This window comes from Echeneis naucrates, chromosome 1 (assembly GCF_900963305.1).
Source record: "Echeneis naucrates chromosome 1, fEcheNa1.1, whole genome shotgun sequence".
Taxonomy (NCBI): domain Eukaryota; kingdom Metazoa; phylum Chordata; class Actinopteri; order Carangiformes; family Echeneidae; genus Echeneis; species Echeneis naucrates.
In genome coordinates, this window is record NC_042511.1 from 12,103,362 (window position 1) to 12,129,578 (window position 26,217).

The 26,217-nt window shown below is 40.8% G+C and overlaps 2 protein-coding genes across 4 annotated transcripts; both read right to left on the reverse strand.

Annotated features, from left to right (window-relative positions):
* Positions 1 to 3,546: 3,546 nt before the first annotated feature.
* xpnpep1 (X-prolyl aminopeptidase (aminopeptidase P) 1, soluble) lies at positions 3,547 to 12,777 on the reverse strand. 3 transcript variants are annotated; one of them, XM_029497318.1, is made up of 20 exons: positions 12,576 to 12,777; positions 11,384 to 11,502; positions 11,020 to 11,083; positions 10,290 to 10,394; positions 9,944 to 10,036; positions 9,707 to 9,850; positions 9,500 to 9,595; positions 8,468 to 8,549; positions 8,099 to 8,309; positions 7,676 to 7,765; positions 7,474 to 7,524; positions 7,241 to 7,299; positions 6,833 to 6,910; positions 6,663 to 6,734; positions 6,450 to 6,510; positions 5,735 to 5,804; positions 5,244 to 5,417; positions 4,406 to 4,482; positions 4,112 to 4,210; positions 3,547 to 3,833 (listed from the first exon to the last, which is right to left on the reverse strand). In XM_029497318.1, the coding sequence occupies exons 2-20, from the start codon at positions 11,498 to 11,500 to the stop codon at positions 3,714 to 3,716; spliced, it is 1,863 nt and encodes a 620-aa protein (XP_029353178.1). In that variant the 5' UTR covers positions 11,501 to 11,502; positions 12,576 to 12,777; the 3' UTR covers positions 3,547 to 3,713. The 3 variants fall into 3 exon arrangements, with proteins under 3 accessions (XP_029353178.1, XP_029353176.1, XP_029353177.1); XM_029497316.1 differs by lacking the exon at positions 12,576 to 12,777 and adding an exon at positions 11,789 to 12,531; XM_029497317.1 differs by lacking the exon at positions 12,576 to 12,777 and adding an exon at positions 11,789 to 11,807 and having other exon boundaries at positions 11,384 to 11,508.
* Positions 12,778 to 13,512: 735 nt separating this feature from the next.
* On the reverse strand, positions 13,513 to 24,097 carry cusr (Copper-only SOD repeat protein). The gene is made up of 10 exons (XM_029497315.1): positions 23,916 to 24,097; positions 19,290 to 21,363; positions 18,679 to 18,778; positions 17,505 to 17,582; positions 16,734 to 16,835; positions 16,208 to 16,340; positions 15,970 to 16,084; positions 15,375 to 15,499; positions 14,448 to 14,528; positions 13,513 to 14,061 (listed from the first exon to the last, which is right to left on the reverse strand). The coding sequence occupies exons 1-10, from the start codon at positions 23,953 to 23,955 to the stop codon at positions 13,955 to 13,957; spliced, it is 2,955 nt and encodes a 984-aa protein (XP_029353175.1). The 5' UTR covers positions 23,956 to 24,097; the 3' UTR covers positions 13,513 to 13,954.
* Positions 24,098 to 26,217: the final 2,120 nt, after the last annotated feature.

Below are 26,217 nucleotides of genomic sequence, written 5' to 3' on the forward strand. Positions count from 1 at the left end.
CATCGTGGTCCTGAGAGGGAGTGAATTTTGATTTATTTATTTATTGCCGGGGTTGTTGTGGGAAAAAAAAGACCTGAGTGCCATGTGAATGTTTTTTTCTTGTTTTTTCTTTCGGCTTAATCAATAAACGTAACAATGCCTGTACCCAAACCTCTTCTGTGAAAGTCTTACATGTTGTTCACTTTGCCATCACAGCTTATTACTTGTATGGACTTGTATGTTTCTTGGAGACTTCCTGGAGGGTTTCTGGTGGAAAGCTTTCAAAAGTATGAACAGTAATTTTACATGTTGACGTATGTTACAAAATATATCATTTAGGAAATGAAAACTGTACAACGAGGCATGAATGGATTTGGTAGGATTTAACAGGCGAAGTTAAATTAGAAATGAAATCATAAAACTGTTCTTGTGTCTTAAATGTTTTTCTGCAGAGCAGATACCAAACAAGTACAATTTATTATCACGGTCAATATCGAAGAAAACGTAACATTTAAACTGCCGGTAAATCTAGAAGTAAAATTATATACACATATAACATATTCTCTTTACTTTACAAAACCAAATGAGCAGAACTTTTTATCAAAACAGAATAATAATGACACTAAATGAACCTTAAAGTCCCCTCCTCGTGATGAGACTTATACCAGGTTTACACAAAGGTCACTCTGCTTCTCTTGTCAAACTGAAAAACAAAACCTCTTTAATTAGATGCTCAACTAATTGCATAATATCTCCCATGTTTCTGTGGTGTGAAGTGAGGCAGAAGGAGGAAGGAGAATGTCCTCTTTGTTGCCCTGTTTTCTGGCTGTGGTTCTGGCAGCTCTGTGGAAATATCAGTCGGTGGATCTGGTCCTGGCTTCCTGATTTGTGGGGTTTGGTTCACTTTAATCTTGTTGAAACACACAAAGCAGTTGAGGTTTGCTGAGGTTTTTTCTAACGTTGGCTGTTTTGTATGATGTTCTGATTAGTTTAGGTATATCTTCATATTTCTAATAACTGCCCCTTTGAATATCTTCGTTTGAGTGTTTAATGCTTAGGCATACGCAGGCTGTCACCATCAGCATGCTTTGCTTCCAATGTGGCAGCCATAAATGCTGGGACGCTGCCTGTGTGTGTTTTTGCGTTTATTAGTTGTAGCTTAATTTCTTTTTCACTGATGATTGGATTTCCACAGTTGCCAACATAGTGTGCTTGAATGTAATGCAATTGCTGGTGGCGACAAAACTTCGGAAAAGACTTTCCATATCTTATCTGTTTACTTTTGACGTTACTTTGAGAACAAACTGAAAACACTGTATTTCAGAGAGTAGCGTTTGTTTCATCTCACATATTTTCACCGGTGGTCTTTGCGAGCATTCAAGCCCTCTGGTTTTGGGTCACAGAGTATAAAAGGCCCAAAAGCTCCTTCCCTTCAGCAACCCCCTCAAAACAAGAAATAAAAAGCTGCACAGAATAATGAGCAGTAAACAAGGGGAACAGCAGAGAGGGAGAAGAGGGGGGACGTCCTACTCTAACCGAGGGGTGACAAAAGATGGGGTGTCTCCGCAGCAACTGAGTCAAGCTGCTTCAGTCACATGGCCTGGGTTTCTATTGAACTCAGTGCGAGGAGGCTTGGAGCTCAGCCTTTAGTCTGTGTTTTCGGATGCCAATGGCAGCAACATGAGTGGAGCCACACAGGAGCAAGCAATGACGGCCGACAGCCTCCATCTGAACGGGACGGCAGCTTTAGGTCTGCATGACGAGGAGTTGAACGCAGCTCAGTTTGGTGAGTTTCTTTCATCTCACAGAAACGTTGGAAACAGGACAGACAGCAGTTTTCTCAGTGCTGCTTTCATTGAGTTCTCTAAGTGAAACATTTGTGTTTCTTCCCTCTACTCAGAACTCAAGGTGTTCAACATTGTCATCATAGCTCTGGCCTTATGTATTCTCACCATCACGGGCGTGTACTTCCTCTCTCTCTGCTACAGTCGCACCAGGTCTGATGGATGACAGTTTTATTGATTCAATCTGATGTATGACCCTTGTAGCTTCATGATGGTCCATTCATGTTTCTACGTAGGTTGATCCTGTGTGTTGATGTTTATCAAACTCAGGTGAAAACAAATGAGAGCTTGGCTTGCTGAGTCTTAAAGGCTACTTTGAATTGAGGCACAGTGCAGCTATGCAAAATTAAATTACGTTTCTTGGAGCAACTAATCTCGTGTTCTATATCAGGCAATCAAAGCGAGCCCACGTGTATGAGAGTGCAGTGACCCGAGGGGAGCCGGTGGATCCTGTGGCAGTTAAAGCAGTGAGGAGGTCGACCAGCTTCATCAACCCTCTGGCCTTCTTCAGGAAACCAGAGGCAGCAAAGGATAACTCCAGGATCTATTACATCTACAGCAACCCACTGCCGGTTGGGTTGAAGGAGGAGGAGGACGAGGGGATTAAAGTCCCACAGAGACAAGAGGAGCAAACGGCACTGTTGCTCCCCCTGTCGTTTCAGGAGTACGCCAGTGATCCAAACAGTGGCGTCATCCTGGACCCTCCAATATTTTACATGCAGCTCTAGAGGAAGCCGATGAGTCAGTGGTGGTGGGGAGGGAGAGGGAGGGAGAGAGCTGGGTAGAGGCACTTGTAGTACTTGTTTAGTCTGAATGTCAGAGGCCCTTCAGCTGTGTCTATCAAATGTAAAACTACGTCAGCATACGTGGGGTTGATGAACAGGTAGTGATTTTACAAACCAAGTTCAGCTCACTTGTTGTCGGGAGTTCAGTCTGTGGAAAAACTTGTATGTCCTCAAAGGCTTATGCCTCAGTCATGACAATTAGGTTACATACGCATAGGTAGACTATTTGAAAACAGAAGGGCTTTGTCACATTAAGTTAGGATGACATTTGAAAGCTGTCTGCATTTATCTGGCGAAAAAGTACAGACCACATAAAACTGCACGACAGGATGTGAAGAATCCAGGTAAAAAAAAATACAAAAAAAAAAAAACCATGACATATATGAGAGACTAAAATTCTAACCCTGACGTGCTCAAGTCCCTCAAAAGGTAGTTTGTGTTAAGTGAGAGTTTTTACGACTGCTGCTGATATTATTCTGTTTCTGGCATAAGTGGAAGAAACAATGATGTTTATCTGACAGCGAACTGTCCAGCTGTTGTTTGATACTAAGGTGACTCAACATCACTGTACTGAGGGGCAGCACAGTTTTTGGGACTATAACGTTTTCTCAAAAGAGACGTGTACAGAGGATACATTTGAAAGATGATAAAATCATTTCTTAAAAAAAAAAAAGTTAATATTTAGCAATAAATTTGTAAAGTCATGTTTAGTCATCTCTGAATACATCCTAAGATTAAAATACATTTAAATACAATTCAGTGTTTTCATATGAAATCATAATTAAATTTAGATTTTTCTCTTTCATGCAAAAGGATGATATACTTTTTCTACTATGTTTACAAAACATCACTAGATAACTTTAAAATTGCAGGATTTTAAAGCTAGGCTTGTAGGTCAAAGTGTTTCTGAGACACAAATCAGTAAAAATGTGTGATTTTCATTGATCTTTAATAAAACTGCTGGTATGATGCACTTTACAAAAAGAGGCCGAGTGTGAGACACAGAGAAAGGTGAGAAAAATACAAACAATTATCACTGCAGAGCAATCGATCATAGAGCACTCCATGAACTCGAACCATGATTGGATAGCAAAAGAGTCAGTTCTCAGATGATGGGCTGGGTTTCTCGGACCAGCCACTCCAGTGCCTCCTTCCTCCCCTGTCTCTCCAGCTCTGCTCCAACCACCTCCTGGCACTTCCTGTGGTACTCGTTCACCCAGTCCCTCTGTGGAACAGCAAAGCAAAAGTCAAACCATGAAGAAGGTGTGTTTATGTAACACATACGGTACTAGGAATACCTAGAACTATCAAACTTCAAAGGCATTGCTTATGATTTTAATATCACTCATCTTAAGCTAAACCATTGTCATTGTTCCAGCAATATGTAAAATAGGCTACATTCAGCACATTTTATTTGAAATGTTCATCACATTACCAATAAAAGTTATTTGAGAGGAATTTTAAACTTCTTGAGTGACTTTTTCTTTGTTAGATATGCTTTACCTCCTTCTGAGTAAGCTGCTCTGTGTTCATCATCTTGACTTGGATAGGGACCAGAGTGAGTGGCTCAAATGTCAGACTTCCTCTGTTTCTATAGTTGTACTGTACACACACACGCACACGCACACACACACACACACACACACACACACACACACGCACGCGCACACGCACAATAACAAAAATAACAATTTTACTCATGGAAAGACTGCAGGTGGAAAGGAACACAGGAAAGAACATCATCTCAGACAGACAGCACTCCTTCTGTCTACTCTAAATTCTGATTTAAAGACCTACTTTGGGCTTAGCTGGTACAACAAGGACCACATTTTCCAGCCGAATGCCAAAAGAGCCATCTTCATAGTATCCAGGTTCTAGAAAATAAAAAAAGAAGTTCGATCTTAGAGTTTTTCATTGGTATTGGGATAACAGCTACCCGTCTGCGAGAATTAAAAAATTCAGGCAGCATGGCAGTATAGTGGTTAGTGCTGTTGCCCCAAAATAAGGTTGCAAGTTTGGCTCCCAGGCCTGGGGCCTTTCTTTGCAGAGTTGGCATGTTCTCCTCCGTGCTTTTGTGGTTTCCTCCCACCATCCAAAGACATGCACGTTTAGGTTAGTTGGTGACTCTGAAGTAAGTCTGAGTTTTGAGTGTGAGTGGTTGTTGGTCTCTGTCTGTCTCTGTGTGTCTCTGTGTGTCTGCCCTGTGATGGACTGGTGACCTGTCCAGGGTGTGAACTGGGATTGGCTCCAGCATCACCCACGACCCAGAAACAGCTAAGTGTGAGAAGTAAAATGAATGAATGAATAATACATAACAGCTGGAAGGCCTGAGGGTTACAGGAAATGGATGATGGAGAAAGAGTGTGACTATTTAATTTCTTTGCAAGTAAACTACAGTAAACAATCGTAACTGGAGTCTGGCTGGCCTTCATTCCTGTGCCATACCTACTAAAGCATCTGGGGTATTTATTTTTATTACTGACTGGTAACACTGTTGGTATGCCAGTTAGGGGTGTTCTCCAACAGTCATTTGAAGGAATTAATATGTCAGTAAAACCGCTCAGAAATATGTTGCTCTTTATCAAGACTTATTACTACAAAACATCCATTTGTAGGATCCAAATCCCTGCTGTACCATCACTGACGATCATGCCAGCCTCCAGAGGTTCATCGGCGAAGGTCTTGTAACTGATGCCGCAGGGCCCCTCGTGGACGTTGAGGAAGCAGCCCACACCATGGCCTGTGCCATGAAGGTAGTCCAGCCCAGACTCCCACAGGGCTGCACGGGCAAATGAATCCAACAGGTGGCCTATGGAAAGCACAGAAGTTAAAGCAAGCAATGACACTGTAACACACAGCAAAACACAATAAGTTTATTGACTGGTTTTTCCTCCATTCCAGTTTGTATGAAACAAATATGCTGAAATACCATTTTGCTCAAATTTCGACTACACGCAGCTAATTGCTGACTTTTTTTTATACAAGACTAAGATTTAAGGCTTTACATTCAAAAGACAGAAACAATATTTGAAAAACACTCAAACACTAAACTTGAGCCAAGCTGATTAATGGGCACCGATCGTACACTGTACATGAATATCCTGATGTAAGAGTACAGTGTAGCACCTTTCGTTCCATTAGGGAAAACCGCAGCGCTGACTGCTATGTGTCCCTTCAGTACATAGGTAAAGCATTCCTAGAAGAAACAAGAGAGAAGGCAATGTTTAAAAAATAAATATACAAAAAGCAACAACAACAACAACAAAAATGCTTTTGGCTGATTAATGCAATATAGTGTGGCATAGTGGTTAGTGCTTTTGCTTCACAACAAAAAGGTTGCGGGTTTGGTTCCTGGCCCTGGGGCCTCTCTGTGTGGAGTTTGCATGTTCTCCCCGTGCCTGCGTGGGTTTCCTCCCACCGTCCAAAGACATCATGTTTACATTAATTGGTGACTCTAAATCATGTGTGTCCAACTCCATTCCTGGGGTGCTACTCTCCTTAGATGTTTCCCTGCCCCAACACACCAAGCTCTGCTGAAGGAACCCCTCATTTGTGGATAAGGAACCACTCATTTGAATTAGATGCAGGAAACATCTAAAACATGCAGCGCAGTATTGAACCAGAGTTGGAGACCCTAGCTCTAAATTGTCTGTGGGTCTGAGTGTGAGTGTTTGTCTCCAGGCTGTAACCCACCCTTGCCCATTGTGAGCTGGGATTGGCTCCAGCAACCCCACGTGAAATGGATAAGTGGTAGAAGATAAACGGATGAATGACTGACAATGACAATAAGAATAGTTAAAAAAAAAAATCACTTAAACCTGTGATTAAAAAGTAAATTTACCTTTTCAAAAGCAGACGGTGTCCCAAAGTGAATGGTGCGTGTAACATCTGTGGTTCCATCACTGCCAAAGACAGAATATGGAAGCAGATGCAGTTTTTGTGCTGCCCAAAAAAACATTACAATGATGTCTGTGTTCTGGATGATTGTCTGATTTAAAACTCAGACCACACTGGTTGGTAAACATGAATTTACTGAAATTAAAAATTATCTTACACATATTGAGCTCCAGAGTCGATCAGGTAAACTTCATTCATGGTGAGTGTTCTGTTGGTTTCAGGCAGTGGCCTAAAGGAAACCAACAAAAAAAAAAAAAAAAAAGTCAGAGAATTTTTCAATAAAAAGTCAAATATGGTTACATAAGTTATTTTCTCTCCCCAGCTGACCTGTAATGTATAATTGCTCCATTTGGGCCAACACTTGAGATTGTGGGAAAACTCAGACCGACAAAACCTTTCTGTTGACTGAAAAAGAAACAATATCCATAAGAGTGGCACACTCATACCGGGCATCTACAAGTTTAAAAAAAAAAAAAAAAAAAGGATTGACAACATGACACTTTTACAGTGATGGGATCCAAATTTTACGACATCCTCTACTCCATTCTACGTCCAGCAGAGGGAACTATAACTCCACACTAGTCACTTCACTAAGACAGCAGTTGTTTTGCAGCAGCCATAGAATGGATCTTCATTTGCATGAAACCTGACATGACGTTAAACTGGATGGTCTTGTTGATGAAATGATAATAGCCAGTGATTCTTGGCAAAACTAAAAGAACATAATAAACACACCTGCGCAATTCTTCAGCCTTGTCAGCAGCAGAGATCTCTGTCACTGTGCCTTTAGGAATCTATCCAACAAAAAGCACAACACCCAAAAAGCCAGTTGTAGCTCAAGTTCAAGTATCTAACTTCCGTCAAAATTTCACATGAGCTCAAACATCAGTAACTTCATTTAATATATGAATAGACTATTTCTCTATTTAAATTGCAGGCCTCTTTAAAAAAAATAAAAAGGAAAATACCTCCTTCTCCAACCAAGCAAAGAGTTCACACAGGGCAACAGCATCCTTGATCTGTTCATAAACAAGCAGGAACAGGTGAATATGCCTATTGTTCTTTCTATATTAAAATAATTTGATATTTAAATTACTAGTGTGGTATTTAGCAAGTACACATCTAAAATTAAAGACATGAACAACCAATACTGAATTCAAACATTCTTACATGGGCCATTTTCATGCCTTGAATCTCACTGGCATTCTTCACAGCCTTGGCGAGGCAGAGCGGAGTGTAGGGAATTGGAGTCCTTTGTGCCTGAATTAAATTTAAACTTGAATTAAAATCTTTATTTAGATAAATTATATAATTTTCATGTTTTGTGTAAACTCACAAACCCAAGATACTTTACTGATGATCCAAATTAGAAAACTAGTAAAACTGTTCCAGGTTCAAAGATGAATTTTATCTTACTTCTCTTTGTAGTTTTGAAGGTTTTGACACATGAGGGTAAACATATAAAGGTAATGACACTGAAATCTGATAGCAATCATAAATCATAATCAGGACAGAACAAGATGATCTGTTGCAAACAAAAGAAAGAATTTATTTCCTTCTACACACTACTGCTCTATGAGTCTGCTCTCTCACCTTGGGGATGACCTGTGTGAGAGAACAACTGGCCTTGTCACAGATCCACACTTTGTCCTTGGGGCCGAGTGCAGCACAGATGGCCTGGAGCTCAGTGTAGACAGACTCGTACGGGAAGGTCTGGATGCTCAGCTCAGGCTTGCTGGGAGAGTCCAGCTGAAGGTGGTCTCTTAAAATGGGATCAGAAAGGCGCTTTAGGTCCACAAAAAACCTGCAGGTAAAAAAAAAGAGTGGGTGAATTCAGGTATTAAAAAAAAAAAGTGCTGAAAGTTCATCATCGTCATTTAATCCGGAAGTCCATGTTATGAGTTAGTAGCATATACAAAATTAATAGTTTACTAATTACATGAGTTGTGTCTATTCCATTACCTTATTGTGTTCATTCCCACAATTGTATAAGCAAAGAAAACTGGGTTGTACTCAATGTCAGCGCCACGAAGGTTAAACAGCCCTGTAAAAAGGAAACATGATAACATTTTATTAATGGGTAAAAATAATGAGGAAATAATGTCAGTGTCTACTTGATCTGTTCCCTTGTGAGTTGTTTCAGTGTAAATTTGATTATTCTCAAAGTCCATATGAAATACTGTATTCTGTATTTCAAACCTCCATGCACCTTGCTTGGTGTTAAATATCAGTGTTATTATTAGACTGTCACTCATCCTCTTAAGATCCCCGAGCAAACCACCTTCAAGTTAGCACCAATTGAAATGGTTTAGTCTGAATGCTACTTGATGACAATCAAAATCAGCATTCCTCTAATTAACACAAGCTCTCAGACCAAACAATCAGAAAGAAGTACTCATTAGGCATGGGGAACAAGGTGCTCAAACAGGCATGTAGAGGGACACCCGTGCATCCCTGGGTCCTTGGATCGTGATCATGTATTGAACCGGTCTTACGTAACAGAGATGGTGGTGGGTATGGCTGGTTGCTTTGCATGTGTAAGTAAAACCTGCTAAACATGGTGGGGAGATTGTAAACTCAGATTTTTTATTATATCAAGTGAGAAGATGCTCAGAAGAATGCACTGAATTGGGCCACAAGATTCAGTTTAGTCTAGTTTATGACTTTACTAGATTTTCAGACTTTGGATTTCCACACTGTTAGCACAGTTAAGATTGTTTGGTTTGGTGATACACTTTTTACTCTGGCCGAATTAAGTTCATATGTGCTGTTGGTCTTCTAACAATTTTAAAGGATAAATTGTTCTAAATGAATTTGTGCGACCACATGAAAAGTAACAAAGTTAATTTTTAAGTTTCTAAAGTTCCTTTTAAAAAAGTACCTGACCTAAATAATCTCCACAAAATGCAGGAGGTATGGCATCTTGTTAATATCTTTGGTAGCCCCCTTGGCTGAATAAATGAATGAATATGCTTCTCCAAAAGTGAGCCGTACATGCTATCTCATCCAATGCTGTGGCAACGAACCAGCTGATTTTCCTCTCTGTCATCTTGGCTCGCAATGAGGTGATCTTGTCTTGCCAAGACAAACCTACAGGTGGACAGAAGCAACATATCAGTATTGTGATGGCAGAGATTTCATACTGACTGAACACCAGTTAGTATGCATGTAATAGTAGTGTTAAGGCGGCGGGGGACTGACCAGTATATTCTAAGCCCAGAGTGCGGAGCTGTGTGCTGGGTCTTTTTGGGCGGTCAGTCCAAACCGCATCGATTAAATTATCCTGCACCGCTACCAGAGAGTGGCCTGCACTGGCTAGTGCCTTGGACATGTTCTTCCACTGGTCTGAAACACAGCATCAGAGGAATTACCACTGTGTCCTGCCTTCCTGATAATGCTAATCCATTGTACTAAGCTGGAAATGTTACTGTAACCGACCAGCAGCGATGATCCAAGGGTCGACTCCCACTTTGGAGTTCTCTGGCAGGACACTGATCAGCCAGTCCTCCTGAGAGGGTGTCTCTTTCAGTCCTACAGATGTTTATCAGAAAACACATCAAACAAAGATGATGTCATACTGTGCAAGATACAGTACTAACTTTTTCACTTGCTGTTGAGGAAGTCCAGGTTAATCTTGAGTGGCAAGATGTTTGGACATTTGTTTATCACCCTCAAATCACACTGAGATAGTCTACTTTGTAGTCCACCTTCATCTTAGAGAATATTACAAAGAGGTTGTTATTACTTACATATTTTAAAAAGGAGACACAAAGTAAGACATTACCCATCTTCATGAGTGTCCAGTTGTTGTCCATCTGCTGGCTGGCCTGGAGAAAGTAGCGCCCATCAGTCCACATTGCAGCATACTGCTCAGTCACAATGGCTGTACCTGCACATTACATCACAAAGAAGATTTCATATGTCCAATGACAAATGCTTTGCTAGTTCCAGTTAATACAGAGGAAGCTTATCAAAGTACACAGGAATATTGCATTTTGATCCACTTCGCTTTTAGTGCGTGTTATTTATTTGACTATATCATTTGTTTTTTCTGGTGTGAGAAACTGGATCTAAAGCTGTTTGATCAGCTCTAAATAGAAAAATATTCAGTATACGCTTCTATCATTACAGTGTTATGCCATTTGAGATTTTGTGAGCTTCCCCTCTCTCCTTTTAAATTGCCATCAGGTTGAAATATAAGTTTGCGCATAGTGTTATATTACAAAAGTAGGTCATCTCTGTGAACATCATAAAAACTCATCAGACTCATGTATTGTACTAACTACATTGAAACTGAGACGAGATGTGTGCCCTACCCTGGATAGGTGAGAACAACAAGAATATCAGATAAATTTATCTCTGCAAGCTGTTACATTGTTCCCAGTGTTAAGAACAATGTAACAGAAATTAGATCTTGGTTCTTCCCTGCTCAACTAGATTTGAGCTGAGGAGGACTTTTTACTTTACAGATGCGCTTGTATATACATTTGCATTAATGACCGAACAAACCATACCTGCTGAGCCATTAAATCCACAAATAAATTCACGTCTGCAGTCACATGGTGCGATGTATTCACTCTGAGAGACACCGGGACAGAGAAAGGCAGAGATCAGCTTCATTAACAATCAGTGCAAATTGGCCATCAACCAGTCAGCCATTTTAAATGCCACCTTTGCTCCTCTTCTCACATCATGACTTGTGCATGGAGAGGGAAAAGGGAGGAGCAAATTAATTGCGAAGGTCAGACAAGACGATCAGAAATTAATCCACATACAGGAGATAAGACAGAAAAATCTGATGCGATTGTAAACTTGTGCGTCTTCTGAGTGTATTCATGTATAAATATGGGAAATGCTATTTTGTATGGTCTCACTTACCTGGTGGGCATCTCCAGAAGGGACAATGTAGGCCTGTATAGGCTCAGAGAAGTATTTGCAATTCTTCATCGCCTGGCGAAGCTGCCGGAGCAGCTCTCCGGTGATCTTTGGAGACATGGCTGTGTATGAGTGGAAAAAGAAGAATGGTATGCTTCAAAAGAACCTCAGAATTAAAGTTGGTGTCTGTCCACAGTGCAAAGTGTTGAATCTCAGAAGTTAATATAGAAGGTGCTGAGATATGAGAAGTGCACGTAGTTAGGGATTTTATGATGTTAAAGTAACTGGTTTAATCTCCAAAAGCAGCACCTACAAACAAAGACAACCCAACCACTTGAGGAAAAAGCCCCAAGAGTATTCTGTCAGTCATTAATAGTTTCAAACGTACACTAATTTCCCAGAATTTACCTGATTTTTGAGAAGCCATGTTGACTTTCAGGTGCCTGGAGCTGGACAGAGCCTGACTATTAACGTGGAGCTCAAAGTCACAGTCCACACCTGGATCTGTCTGCTATAACATGCTGACTAAGCAACTGTCACGGGAGTCGGGGTTAATTATTAAATCGACTTATTACCGCCGCGATATGTCGCCGGAACAAAGCTGGGGCATCACTAAGCCGTGGTGAGTTCAGCGTCCCCTGTCCACAGCGCCACATCGGCTACAAGGCGGCCAATCAGCTTTTTGCACTCCTCATCGCTGAGCTCTCCTATTGGTTAAAACGGCCCGCATGCAATTGTTGTTTACAAGTTGTTATTGAGATGAACAAGGGCATCGGTGGTTTAAAAATAAAGCCGAGAAGGAAATGAAATCGAGGGTTATCTTTGCCCGGAATACATGGAGGTCTATGTTCTCCGGATTTTTCCATATTACATTGAGCTCATTGTTGTCAGCAGGCCAACCGTAACAACGTGCACTGGGTGTGGTGAAGCAGCAGTGTGAGATCATGGCACATTTTTCTCTCCAGTTCCTTCAGCGGGTTTAGGAGCTCTACCCAGAGTTGTTGTCGCCGACCGACAGCGACAGACACGCGGACGAGCGGCCCCGTCCCCTCGGCTGCAAACAGCCCACATCCCCCGTGAGGTTCCGGGCTGTCGGGGACATGTTGGTCATTAGCTGAACCAAAAGGCCGCTAGCTGACGCCCATATTCCCCAGCCCGCCCCCCACATGAGGCCCGACAGATGCTGAATACACACCCGGTGATTTCGCCTCGGAAATGTGATTCTCGGGAGTTAGAGAGAGGGCAAAAACGAAGCGCTCCTCCTGCAGCTCGGACCGTGCGTTAATCTACAAACCAGGAGGCTGCCATTGCGTTGGTGACGTCGGCGGCCACGTGACTGCGGCGCCTTCCAGTAGCCGCCGAAGGATCCAGACTCGCCTCTTTTTCTGAGCAATGAAACTCAAAGGAAACACAACACAACAGCCAGGGATAACCCCTGCATCACTGCTTTAATGTCCATAAAATATCATCACACAGAACGGATATATTATTGTTTTACCAACTGATTCCATACTAAGAATACCGTCATATGCAAAAAAATACAGGCGGTTTATCCGTGTGTCTCTTTGTCAGAGCATCTTTTTGTTGCGTTATTTTGACAAGTGAATTACCATTTTTTTTACATAAACAATGTTTATGTACATCTTTGTCAAAGATGTAGGCTATATCCGCTTTGTTGTTGCATTAGAATATTTCTTGGTATCAATACGTTGCTGTCTTTCTAACGAATCAGCTAATAATTCCTTTTTTTTTTTTTTTTTTTTTTTTATTTCCTTTTCCAAATACTATGTTGGTGCTCTTTTCTAAGTTTAGTTTTTATTTGCTTTTATCAACACTGTGCATTTCATCAGTTTGCCTGGTGTTTGAAAAGTTGTCAACTTCTCCTTTCCAAACCTTTCTAGTTGAAAATGTCAAAGAATTGTTGCAACACGGAAATATTTTGTAATTGCTGAAGTATTGAAAACTGGTATCTAATTTCAGCTTTCAACCAAACAGCCGGCGTAGGGTTAGCATATGACGACATATTAATAGTTTCATTTGTTGTATATTGTAACATTGCTGCCGTTTCCATCAGCAAAAAATCTCCTGTTTTTCTTATTATAAATAACACATCATAAACTCACACATGACACGCATTTTACAAACATGATCATCTTTTATTCACAATTCTCCATATATTTACACAAAACTTCCACACAGATTCATAGATGCATACATTAAAGCTCCAATTCTGCAAATTGGAAAAAGTTAATCAGTAACTCCGCTCACCCATTTAACAGCGAACACTCATTTAAGACATGAAAAATACCTGTGTTGAAAAATAAATAAAGCTTCTATAAAGGTTACAGTAAAGAGCTACCCAACATCCAGTTGCCTAAAATGGTTAACAATGTGGCGATTCATTACAGACATAACAAAGGCTGTACAGAGAAATATGTTTATGATTTGTTTTCTAGTTAATCAGATGGCCATTGTAGTGGACTTGGCTGCATTTCATCCAACTTTTCAAAGCTTTTACAGTATGAGACTCCATTTATCTCTTCTGACGCTGCAAGGCATGGTTAAATGCATGAACTATGCATAATTTGTGGACTTCAGCAGGCAGACGACAGCAAACATCAAGCCAAGAAGGAAACTTTGTGGCACCAGTGGGAAAGCTGCACTTGGTGTGGGCGTCACATCTGAAATATTTCCACAGGTTATTAATGCAAGGGCTAGAAAATTAAAAGAGGCTATGACTGGAGCATGCTATTCCTGTACTCGGAAGATGTGTTGTTCAAATTTAATGGCACATATAGCCTCTCCTTGAGCAGTTTCATCATGTACCTAATATTGTATTGTCTTGGTATTTGGAAAATCTGAAAACCCGGATCTTACACAAGATTATTAGATGTTTTGTGCTTCCCGATTAAACTTTAGCTGAAGTCTGTTTCACAGAGCTCACTTTGTTCTTATATAGAAGTTAAACCTCAGGATTGTATTGTATCATTTCCATTCTATTTTTCTTTGAATACATTTTCTATTTCTCCTTCTCATCATAGAGATTCTCCTGCAGTTTCACACTTACTTCGACATGTGTCGGACTCCATAAATATGCCCATCTCCTCACTGGTTTTGACAGATCTCAGGTCTTCTGCGCTGACGTCCCCTTTAAAATAAAAACAAGGCTGTGTCACACATGCATATAGGCAGTGCAAGAAGCTTGGGCATTAGCACTTCACCTCCTTGAGTCTAAAAGCAGTTTTAGGCTTGTTTTCCCACAGTTAAACACAAGATGATCAGATGATAACACACCCCAAATTTTGCAGCATATCACATATTTGCATGCTTCTGTTGTATCACTGCGATACACAGTCACCGTAGGGGAGGCCTTCTTGGATATTATGGCAATATTAAACTTTTCATTTCGTGGGAGACTTCTGAGGGCATAAAAGCCTGTCTTGTGCTATACTGTATGAGACCTCAGTACAGATGCTTCTCTGTTCCCCCCCTGGGACAGAGGAAGGGGCAGAAAATGAGACACACAGACTCCAGTGTCAGGTTACTGAGAAATGTTTCAGGTTTTCTAAAGATTGTCAATGCCCATAATTGTTCATTGTCCTTTTAACCTCAGTCATTTGGGGACACACTGCCTGTCTGGATAGGTCCTAGAGAGCTGAAGTATCTAAAGCTGTTATTGTTATGCTTTATAACACACCAAAATTAATAGAGCACACTAGTCCTGGCCACAACACAGACATTACCAATTTAGTGGTTAAATGGTCTCTGTTTTGCATATGAAACTTCCTTCTGTTTTTGTTACAGAGAGGTATTACGTCCTGAAGCACAAAAAATTCAAAGTAACTTGAATGTACAGATGCCATTGAGCACCATTGCTTAACTATTGCCAAAATAAACAAATTATATTTATTATTTCAGGAACTGGATTGTTTCATAACATCATATCAATGGCCACACATTCCTAGACACCCTTTACTAAGAACTTCCCCCTTACCAGACACCATGAAGTTGACCTCCTGACACCTTCCACCACTGACAGTCATGGGAGACCCTGGCAGGATGGTGACTCTTGCCATGTCCAACTTCAGGACTCTTGCAACCCTTCGACGGAAGTCATATCTGTGTAAAAAGAAATGGAAAATAAACTACACAGTGCAGACGAAGAGGGCAAGTGGGCGACAGGGGACAGTGGGAGTGTGACAGTAAATCGGTTACATGTTAACTGAGGAACACACCAGGGGACAGCAGAAGGAGCGCCAACCATGCGACATTTTAAGTGAGACTTAACATTGGTGCAAAGAACCAAAAGGTGAATGGAAGCACATGGAAGAAATTTCCACAGGTTGATTGATACACTTCAGGATGTTTAACTGATTTTTTAAAGTTCTCTATGTAATAAAATGTAATTAAGCAAAATTAATAGTAGTAATATTAATGATAAGTAAGATGCAACCAGCGCACTCCATCATCTGAAACTTTTCGCATTTTACGTGTGATATGTAGTAAAGAGAAAGATGATCTCATCCTCATGACCATGAATCAAGTAAACAGGTATATTACACTATTATATTACTTTTTATTGCACACACCTGCTGAAGTTAGCCACTGTGGGAAAGGTCTGGTCTGCTGCAGGGGATTCTGGGACAAGGTCAGCACATGCAATGATGTCATTATCCCTTCTCACCACCAGTGACCTCTGGACCACTAAAGATACAAAGAAACATTAACTACATTTCTTCTTACATTACGACAATCAGCAAATATGAAAAAAATGTATAAATGTATGTATAAATGTGATCACTAGGAACACCCCTATCAACGCTGTACCTGTATTGTCACCAGATAGCTGGATGATGCTGTCAGTGTAGAGTTGACGGTCCGCAAGGTTGAATGGGCCATGCCTTTTACCTATATCTCCCACTATGCAGCCTAGAGGTCTTTCTAATGTACATGTGGATTCCTGAAGTGAAAGAAGAGAACGGATGTCACAATATTAATAGCTGCAGCTGTCATCTTATGGGTCGTTCCAACACAATTTCACTTCCTTGTCTGTGGTACTTGAAAATGTTTCCCTTTTATTCACCCCTTTAAGGACTGATAACTGAATCTGTACCTAGGAACAAATGCTAAATACTTTTCAAAGATAACAACTGCTTGCATTCTCAGAGCATGAAGTTAAAAGTGCTGCAATATGTTCAAGATATGGAGGAGTAAGAAAGAAACACTGTGTCCTGGAATTACATTTCTGGTTTAACAACTTCTGCATTGAAGTATCATTATCAGGCATCTACACGAGTCACCTGCCAGAATCATACATAAGCAAAGGGGGAAAGAAACAATAGTGTGGACTCACCACTGTTGACATGTTGAAAGGATTGTACGTGTCTCTCACATTGTTGCACTGCATATCAGCGCTGACACGGTTGCTTGAGATGGACAAGTATACCATATTTGTCTGCCGGGAGTAGCAAAATACAATTATGGGTGTGTGTACATACTGTCTTTGGATATTTTTTTGCATGCATACATAGTAATGGGATTCATACAGACATTTCCTATATGTCTCAGGTCACTGCTCACAAAGAAATGGACTTATGGGACAACAGTAAATATCTGAGAACTTCCAGCCATTTGCACCATATTATTTATCCACCTTCTATGTAGTGGGGAAATAACCCACATACCATTAGAGTATGAACAAAACTGGCCGCAAGATATTATCTGTCTTCGTGCCTCTCTTAGTCACGGCATTTGGCAACATCTTGAGGGAGGCAAATTGTAAATACATGTGCAAAATTACATTCAATGGCTTTCTTTTGCTAGTAGAATCAAACCCACCCACAAGCTATGTTTGTTTTGCAAATACTTGTCTGGGACATATTTGTTGGAGGTTGTAGGTTTGAAACGAGTCACAGTTGACAGTGAATGCTGGTGCTGTCTTCCAGGAATTTCTATTTTTATTATTATTATTTTTTAATTTTTTATTTTTTTTGGTCACTGTGCATTTCACCACAGTGATGTTGTCGTTAACTTCTCTTCTCAGGTGAAAGTGTTTATGAATTGTTTGTACATGGAAAGGTTTTGAAAATTGATATCAATTTTCAGCATATGAATTTATACTCACATTATCTCTTGCTGATGATTGAAGGGAAACCTCTATCGTGGTATCACTGCTGCTTCCATCAGGAAATATCCATTGGCTCTGCAAGTGAGAAGATTCATAATTTTTTCAATTAGTAAACTAACGTAAATTAAATTAACTGAATTAAAGCTGTATGTTCACACTTTCATAGTAAGTGATTCACCAAGAACTGGGTATCTGTTTATGTTAAACTGTAAAATTTAGGTGTGGGGATTTGTGAATATTGTATATGTTCAGCATTTTCAATTTTTGCTTAATTTGACTGAGAAGAAAAATGAAGCGGATTAAGTTTGTGGTCTGTTTGTGGATATTATGAGCTCTGATCCATAGATGTAGTGCAGAGCTCAGTATGGGGGCTCTGAAGGGCGGCTGACAGAGACAGCTGTTCCTTTGGTGAGCTTTCTTGTTAAGGGGGGGCAGTAGGTTTCACTAGCCATAGCAGGTGCATGCTAAGCTAAGCTAATGATCTTTCCCCCGCTTTCTATAGCTTTCTGTTGCAAGTCGCCACAGGCATAATGAATTCACTGTCTGTCCGGCACAACAGAAATACTCTGTCATGTTTTTGTGGCAGCTTGGCTCCTTATTAGTTACACAGAAAAAAAACCTTGTAAATATTCTTGGCAATCTCACGACTTAGCTGCTGACAAAAGGAGCTGGGGTGGATGATTTTTCAAGTGAATTCATGGTTGATGATTTCCCAACAATTCATATTCATATAATTCAATTCATGCTTTGAACTGAGGAAACTGTTTCCTGGACTGTTATCGAAAGGATCAAATCCTTCATGAGGGTGATATTATGTAATTATGTTCTGTACTACATAAAGTTTCCTTTTTCAGTCCCAAGGAAAATGAATGATATATCCCATGACAATTTAAATAATACACAAATACATACACAGCAATAAAATGTGAAAGCTTACCACTAATGTGTATGTGTGTGGTTTTCATCTCTTGTGAAATATAGCATGATATTTTGAATTGTGGTTAGCTTAGCAATCCGTGGAGTAAAATTTGAGCTAAGTACGAACTAATTTTAGCTGTTGTCTGTCATTGAGCTTAAGATCGCAATCCTCTGCAGCCCAGTCATCTTCTCCGTATGAGCCTAGTGGCTCGGGACTAGATCACTGTCATTGGTGGCTGTCGTGGGTTCTTACCAGTTGAACTGTTCCATTCACTGTACCATTGAAAACAGCCGTAGCAATGCTCAGTTGCCCATCTGTATCCCTGTCAGCTGAGATATCAGCACACCTCAGTCTGCAGAGGAAAATGCAAATGCACACAAACACACACACACACACGCACGTGCACATTAGTAACACAAAGAAAAACAAGATGAGTACCCAACACATCCAAATCCTCCAGGCTTAACCCTGAGGGCATAGTATTTTGTTGAGTCATTTTTAGTGAATGAAGTGGATTATCAAAGGTGAGGGGATGTGACACACTACACCTGGAACTCCCCACAAAAGACTGGCCAAATCTACAACTGTGTCAAAGAGCTGTTGAGGATCTCAGAGGGCAGAGAAACTTAAGTGTTGGCTCGAATTGATGCTATATTTTGTATGTGAGGTACTTCTCTCTCTCTCTCTTTTGTTTTGCAACAAAAATTGAGCTCTGGTTAAAATTGGTTGCAGCATAGTAGTTACAGTGTAACCCATTTCTTCTTAAATTTCAGGAACTTATGGTCATATGTGCAATATTTTTCAAAACTTCTAACCTTCAGTTTTTCAATCTCTGTCTTTAATCACCACAAACAGGTTCTTACCTCGAGCCGTTGGCATAGTGTACCACCAGTGACCTTCCCACGATGCTGTAGGGTCCATTTAATGGCATGTTAGGGTCTTTGTGCAGTTCCTCGGACCGGTTTAGGCCACTCAGCAAACCAAACTTCCCACTGATGTCTCCGATCTCATACTGGTCCACAGTGCCGCTTCCTGGTGAAGGAGAGGCTGATATATTCCAGGCAAATGGATTGTAGTGTCCCCTGATGTTGTCATTGGAGCAGGGTTGTTTGCTGCCAGGAATGAGAGGCAGTATGTGAACATGGTAACCCCCAGCTAAGCCACCCAAGTCCATCAGGGATACGTTAATAGTTGTGGGGCCTTGCGGGACAGCCTGGGAGAAGCGCACTTGGCCGCTGGACATCCCTGGGCCAAACCAGCTACCTAGGATAGCTTTGGGCGTCCGCACCATGGTAACATTGGCACAAGCGATTCTTGGTCCTCCCCTGTTTGCTTGATGGATGACTACTGAGCGACCAACAATGCCTGACTGGGGCAACCAGGATGTGACATCTGTGAAGAAGCTTTTTGCCTCCACTTTACCAACACGAGTACTGAGGTCGAATGTACTGTGTTTGCTGGACATGTCTCCAACCTCACAGGATAAGGGGCTGGATGGAGAACAGTGGCGCCTGTAGCTTTCATCTTGTGTGTCAACGTTAAAGGGGTTCCAATGTCCACCTGTTGTGCTGCAGCGGTTTTCGTCATCATCCCTCTCTGAGCTAATGGGGTAAGTGTGGACATGCCAGTTGTGGTTCCTGGTTGCTGCTCTTGGATTTCCATACGAGAGATCCGCGAAGATGGATACATCAGACAGAATGTTGTTCTCCAGCTGGGTGAACCAGATCTCACCAATCACATCCCCCTCAAACCTGGCTCTGCCAACGATGACATCACCAGGATAGCCAATGCTGGAGCAAGCATACCTGGCACCATCTACTTCATGAATCACAACTGAGCGACCTACAATACTGTTCTGTCCAAAGAGAGGGAGGTTGAAGTCCTGGAAGACAGCATCCACCTGACTTTGATTTTCAAGGGACATATGCTTGCCACTTAGGTCCCCGATCTCATACCTGTCATGTGTTGATCCAGGCGCTGTGGGGTATGTTGGTGCAGAGGTGTTGACTTCCAATGGGTTCCAGTGGCCCCCGACATTATCATTTGAACAAAGGTTTGATGGAGGAGCCATGACTGAGAGGAGAGGAAAATGGTGGACATGGAAGGGGCCAACTTTTTTCTGCAAGTTGGTCAGGTTCACCCTCAACTCAGTCACATCAAACGGAGAAGCTTGATAGAAACTGAAGTATCCTTTGATTCCTCTCATATTCATGACAGAGCTCACCTGTTTCCCTGGCACATCATGAATTTGGGCACACCTGAATCCTGACTCTATTTCGAAGAGAAGAAAGCGGGTGCTCGAGTTTAAACTAGTATGGGTTAGACGGGATTTCTCAAGTTGCAACGGGGTTCCGACCTTCACCACACCCAATTCTGTCAAAACAGTGTTGTTCAACTTTTGAAGTAGAACATCACAACTATCAACCGTGCTTGCAGATCCATGGAGGGTGATATTGGTTGTTGAGGCATTAACCTGACCGATTGTAACCAGGTCTGCAAGAAGCCTTGAGCTTGTCTCTCCTGTGTTGAAGCGGATATAAATGTTGCCAGCAACAGGTCCGTAGAATCTTGCCAGACGAGTTGAAGTGGTCTGACCCTGGCTTATGACTGCGCATATTTCAATGCCATCACATGTCTGCAAAGTCAATGAGAAGTCATCCAGATTTGGTATTTGTTCGAAGATGTGTCCCAGGTTATTGGTGGAGTTTGGCTCAGCTCTGAATTTCACAACACTGGGACCGATATTTGCCCTTGAACATGGTTGAGCAAAGTGGCCATACATGACAGGGAACTCAGAGAGGGAAAAGTTAAGTGGACCACAGGATCCAGTGCCAGACAGACTGAGAGTGACGTTCTGAGATGTGGAGTTAAAGTGCACATTCCCTGTGACCCCTCCCATGTTCAGTTTTGCCCAAAACTGAATACAGGACAGGGAACCTGAAAGGAGCAAGAAGAATGAAATAATGATGGTTGCCTGTGCCCCAGCAATTGTTAACACATGTCCAAACTCAAATGTGGACATCTTTTGATCCTAAAACCCCTGAAACACATTTTTGAACACACATGCACAAACTGTGTTGTGGCAACTGCACTTAGGACTTTGTCAAAGACCTTTTCCTTCCTTATCCCAGGGGCTTTATCAGCTTGGAACGCATCGGTCTGACAAACAGTGGAGTTGGACCCAGGTGTTTAACCTCTGTGGGAGTGTTCACACAGCTCCTGGTGAACAATCGCTCATTAGTGGGTTTTACTGACCGTTGATAGTCATGTGAGTTAGGCATAGGAGAGAAGTCTTTTCTTCCAAGTTTGCTTTCACTGAGGACACCACAGTTGTCTCATATTTGCAAAAGAAGAACAAGAATGTCATCCTCATGAGCACATTATATAAGGCTGCAGAGGTGAGTGCTCGGAAGGACAGAAAACCAACTATCACTCTTGACTTTAATGTCAAAAAGGAGGCGTGGATAACATTGACAAGTAACAGGCACGTACAGCTGCAAGAGGAGGACCGCCTGCTGTCCTCTCGTGCTATTCTACAATATCACTTCTGTATCAGCCTACGATGCCTTTGTTATACGGACTGAACTGAACCCTAGCTGGTGGGCAAGCAGGAGGAACTGGAGGAAGTTCGTTTTGAAGGAACATGGGAAGGTCCTTGCTACACTTTGCATTGAAAAGCAACAGCACCTTCCTCGCACAGCAGCTTCAGCAGGCCCGGTAAGGGCTGTGCAGCAAACAAGGCCTAGCACTGATCATGTCCCACAAGAAGCCAACACACGGAGACAGAAATGAAAGCAATACAACTTCCCTGCAAAACAGGGCGAACCTGCTGCAAATGTCTGGAACGTATTTTAAAGCTGAATCGTTTCATTTATTAATGTTAGATAGGCTATTTAATCATTCTAAATAGATCTGTGGTTCAAACATTGGTATAGACACTTAATATGAGGGAATAGTTGGGGTGGGTCAAAATTGACCTGCTCATTACCCAAAGGGTTTCTGATATGGCTGGTTTGTAAGGGTTAAGAATTTAATAGAATATATGAAATGAATTTTTAATATGTATGTAAAAAATATTTCACTTCTCCTTTGGCAAAGGGAAGTGAAATGAGGACAACTTTTTTTTTTTTTTTTTTGTTTAAGTTTTTTTTTGTCTCAAAGTTGACTCGTATTAGTCTAAGAAGATGTGAGTCCAGTTGCCTACGAGTCAATTTTGAGACAGAGAACAATGACCTGGATGAATTAGAATCTTCATAGACGATTTGGTTTTCTGTTTATTTGTGTTTGTATATAACTGTACTTTATATTGCTGTATTTATTTATATATATATATTTATATTCTTGTAGTTGTGTATTTATGTTGTGAAGCACATTGAGTTGCCTTTTGTAAGAAATGTGCTATATAAATAAAGCTTCTTCTTCTTCATCAGCTGAGATATTGAAATACTGTGTTTAGCATATACATATATATATTTGCACAGCAATCCTTTCAAAAGAGGATAGATCTTTTGAATTAAGTTTCTGTATAAGCTTTTATCAACCTTGCTCAGGAAATGAAAAGGAAGAATATTACAAAAAAATGTAACAGAATAAATTTTCTCTGAAGCCAACATGCTTATTATCCACCATAATTACTTTCATTGTACTCTGTGAGGTGTAACTGATTTAATTATGCATAATGTCACATCTGTGGAAAAAAAAAGGTGTGACACTGAAAGTACATAATTGAAATCTGTGTACGTTAATAGGCTAAGTGACTTATAACTGAAGCAGCTTTACACCATTTGTTTCCTTTACAAGAGTAGTTGACTTATAAGCTCTGAATTAGGTAAATTACGCTGCTTTGAGGTGCTCCTAGTTTCTACTCTCAAAATTCTATTAATAGTCACTCTCACTAGCCCAGCTTTTGAACTGAGAATGAAACTTTATTTAAATAGCTATTTGCAATATGTTAAATAAATAAAAAATTTCTTTTGAAGTGTGGTTAAAAAGTTTGAAAAGCTTTGAATTGCAAAGCCAACATATTGAACACTGTTTATAGTAATCCGTTAAAGTCTGCCAACATCAAATTGCCCACGGCACATTTTCTTTCAGCTATGCATATTTGGGATTTCTGTAGTTTTTGGCAATGAGCACGTTAAAATCTAATTTCCAAAGGGGTTACTCAACCTTCATCAACAACACTGAAAATATCTTCTTGTACTGTCTCAAGTCAGTTTGAAGATGGTAAAGAGAGATAATCAGTTTCAATCGAACCTGGCAGTCATGCACATGGCACATAAGAGTGAATGCTATGACCTACAAACAAACAAACAAACAAAAAAAAAAAAAAAAAAACACTTGATGGAATGACCCTGCTACAAGATGAAAACTTTGCAGATTCTCTGTCCTTGTCACTAAAGCCCCTGGGATACACATTACACTGCTGAGTAAATTAATCATCCACCAAACCCTGAAGAAATGTAAAACAAGATGAAAGATATACTCACCCAGGAAAGAAAACAACAGGGCAACTGTCAGAAGGTGCATTTTGCGGATGTGTGAAAAACACAGCTTGAAAGAAAAGGTGGTCTATCACCGTTGACGTGGTGAAAAAAAAAAACAACAACAATGCACAGTTAAAGCATAAGAAGTTCAATGACAGCAAGATGTCTCTATGTGTGTATGGCTAAGTGTCTCATGCAGTATGTCATGTGTGATATGTGCAGCCTCCCTCCTGCTTCTGTATTTCAGCAGCTGCCTGTCAGCCTGTAATTGGTCAGCAGAGCAAGTCTTTCATGTATGGAGGCAGGGGAGGAGGTAGAAAATTTGGCAGCCTGAGTGGGCGGAGGTGGCCTGTCCTTGATGGCTCGTTCTTGCATGGTACCTATTCATTAATGTGAAACAAAGGCACCAACTTGTACATCCATATTAATTGGAAATGCAATCCAATGAGGACTTGTCTTTATGCTTTGTAAAATAAGATTACACTTTGACTCTTATGTACAGTCCCACACAGATGGGGCTTAAAATGAATCTCCCCCCCAATAAAAAAGAAGAAGTGCAATGCAACTATAGTTTTTAAATCTCATGCTCCCTATGCTTTAACTTCTTTTTGTTGCGAGCAATAGTCAGCAATAGTCTTAGAAGTTAAATGTGAAAATGATGATCATACCTTATTGCTCCACAACAGAGTGTGGGGTATAAGAGAGGTTAGTAGTTTCCCACTCAGCCTTGAGTTGTTCTCTTCTTGAGGCAGATGCCCCCACGTTTCAAGGATGCTCCTGTTTTGTAGCCGTGGCATAGGAAACATGAGACATGACCTTCAAGGGCAAGCACACTGTGCGGCAGTTTAACTTTCTGTATTTTTCCATCAAATCCAAAGCATGTGTGTTTATGTGAGTCAATAAGTTCCCCAAAATGGGGATGCGGCCAATTTTTTTTTTCATTTGGTTAGTCATGCTCTTTACAAAATGACTGTGGTTCTTTTCTTCCTCTCTCTTCCTCCCTGTCCCTATTTTTAATTTTTCCTGTCTCAAAGAATATCCCCTGGCTGTCCTCCTCACAGCGTTGAGGGGGAGAAAAAAAAAGTGAAAATAGTAACTTGTTCTAAGAATAGCGGCCCAATGACCCATCATTGTGAGCTGTTTGGGGTAGGCCACACAGCGATTTAAACATATTGGAGGACCAGTGGAGTGGCTCAAGTCCTTGACTTGGCTTGTTTAGATCACTGATTGCAGCAGGAGCTGGAAACATCATGTGACTGTGTCTCTGTCCCAGCAGGCACAGATCAATAAAACCAGACCATCATGTTACATTGGCAGGTGACTTTTCTCCCAGTGAAGTGATCTGCATTACACAGGGCGATGCCTGGATGGCGAGACCAGTGACATGTTGATGTTGAAAGTTGAAGTATAAACAATTGTGGTATTCGCTAAATAAATACTGGAAGTAACAAAGGAACCCATTGACAATCTCAATCAACAGTTTTTTTTTTCCATCTGCTTGCCTTTTTTGCAGTCATTCAGCTGGCGTGAGGACGGAAGACAGATAGTTGATTCTAAACTTAGAATTTTTGAGCATATAAAGTATTGCTCCACAAAGCAGGCAGGAGTATATACCTGTCACAGCCTTCCATTAGTTAGGCCACGAGTCGTCAGTCTTTTCCTCTCTGCTGTCAGTTAAAAAAGAAAAATTGTGAAGATTCATCTGACATCTGAGAAATTCTAGACGCGTCAGCATTCACAAGAGATCACAAGAGAGACTCATTTACTGTTGACCTAATAATGAAGGTCATATTTTCTTTTGATTTGATTCTAATATTAGACATTAAACTGTGGTCTTCCTTCTCAAATTCTTTGAGTTTGGACTCAAAAACAGATTCAAACACTATAAATGTCCTTTTATTGGAGATTTGCTAGTATAATTTTCAGGGTCAGGTGAGATCAGGTCAGGTCAGATGTATTGCTTGATCAGTGATTGAATACGAGGGGGACTGGCAACAGAAGAGGAACAAACAAGAAACACAAGAAATGAGGGAGAGGCATAGCTGGCACAAAGGCAGATGATGACGTGTTTAAGAATGAAAACACAATGTGTAACAATAAAATCAGACAATTTTACATTAAAATACTCAACAGATGTTTACTTCATCCCCATTAAAAGCAAATATACACATATGATACAATACATGACACAATATGACACATATTGCTAATATTTGCAATTTTACCCTTTGTTAATCACATTTATGAATTAAAGTGCTATTCACTTTTTTCTTTGTTTTTTAATAAAATGAAATCAATTCAGAAA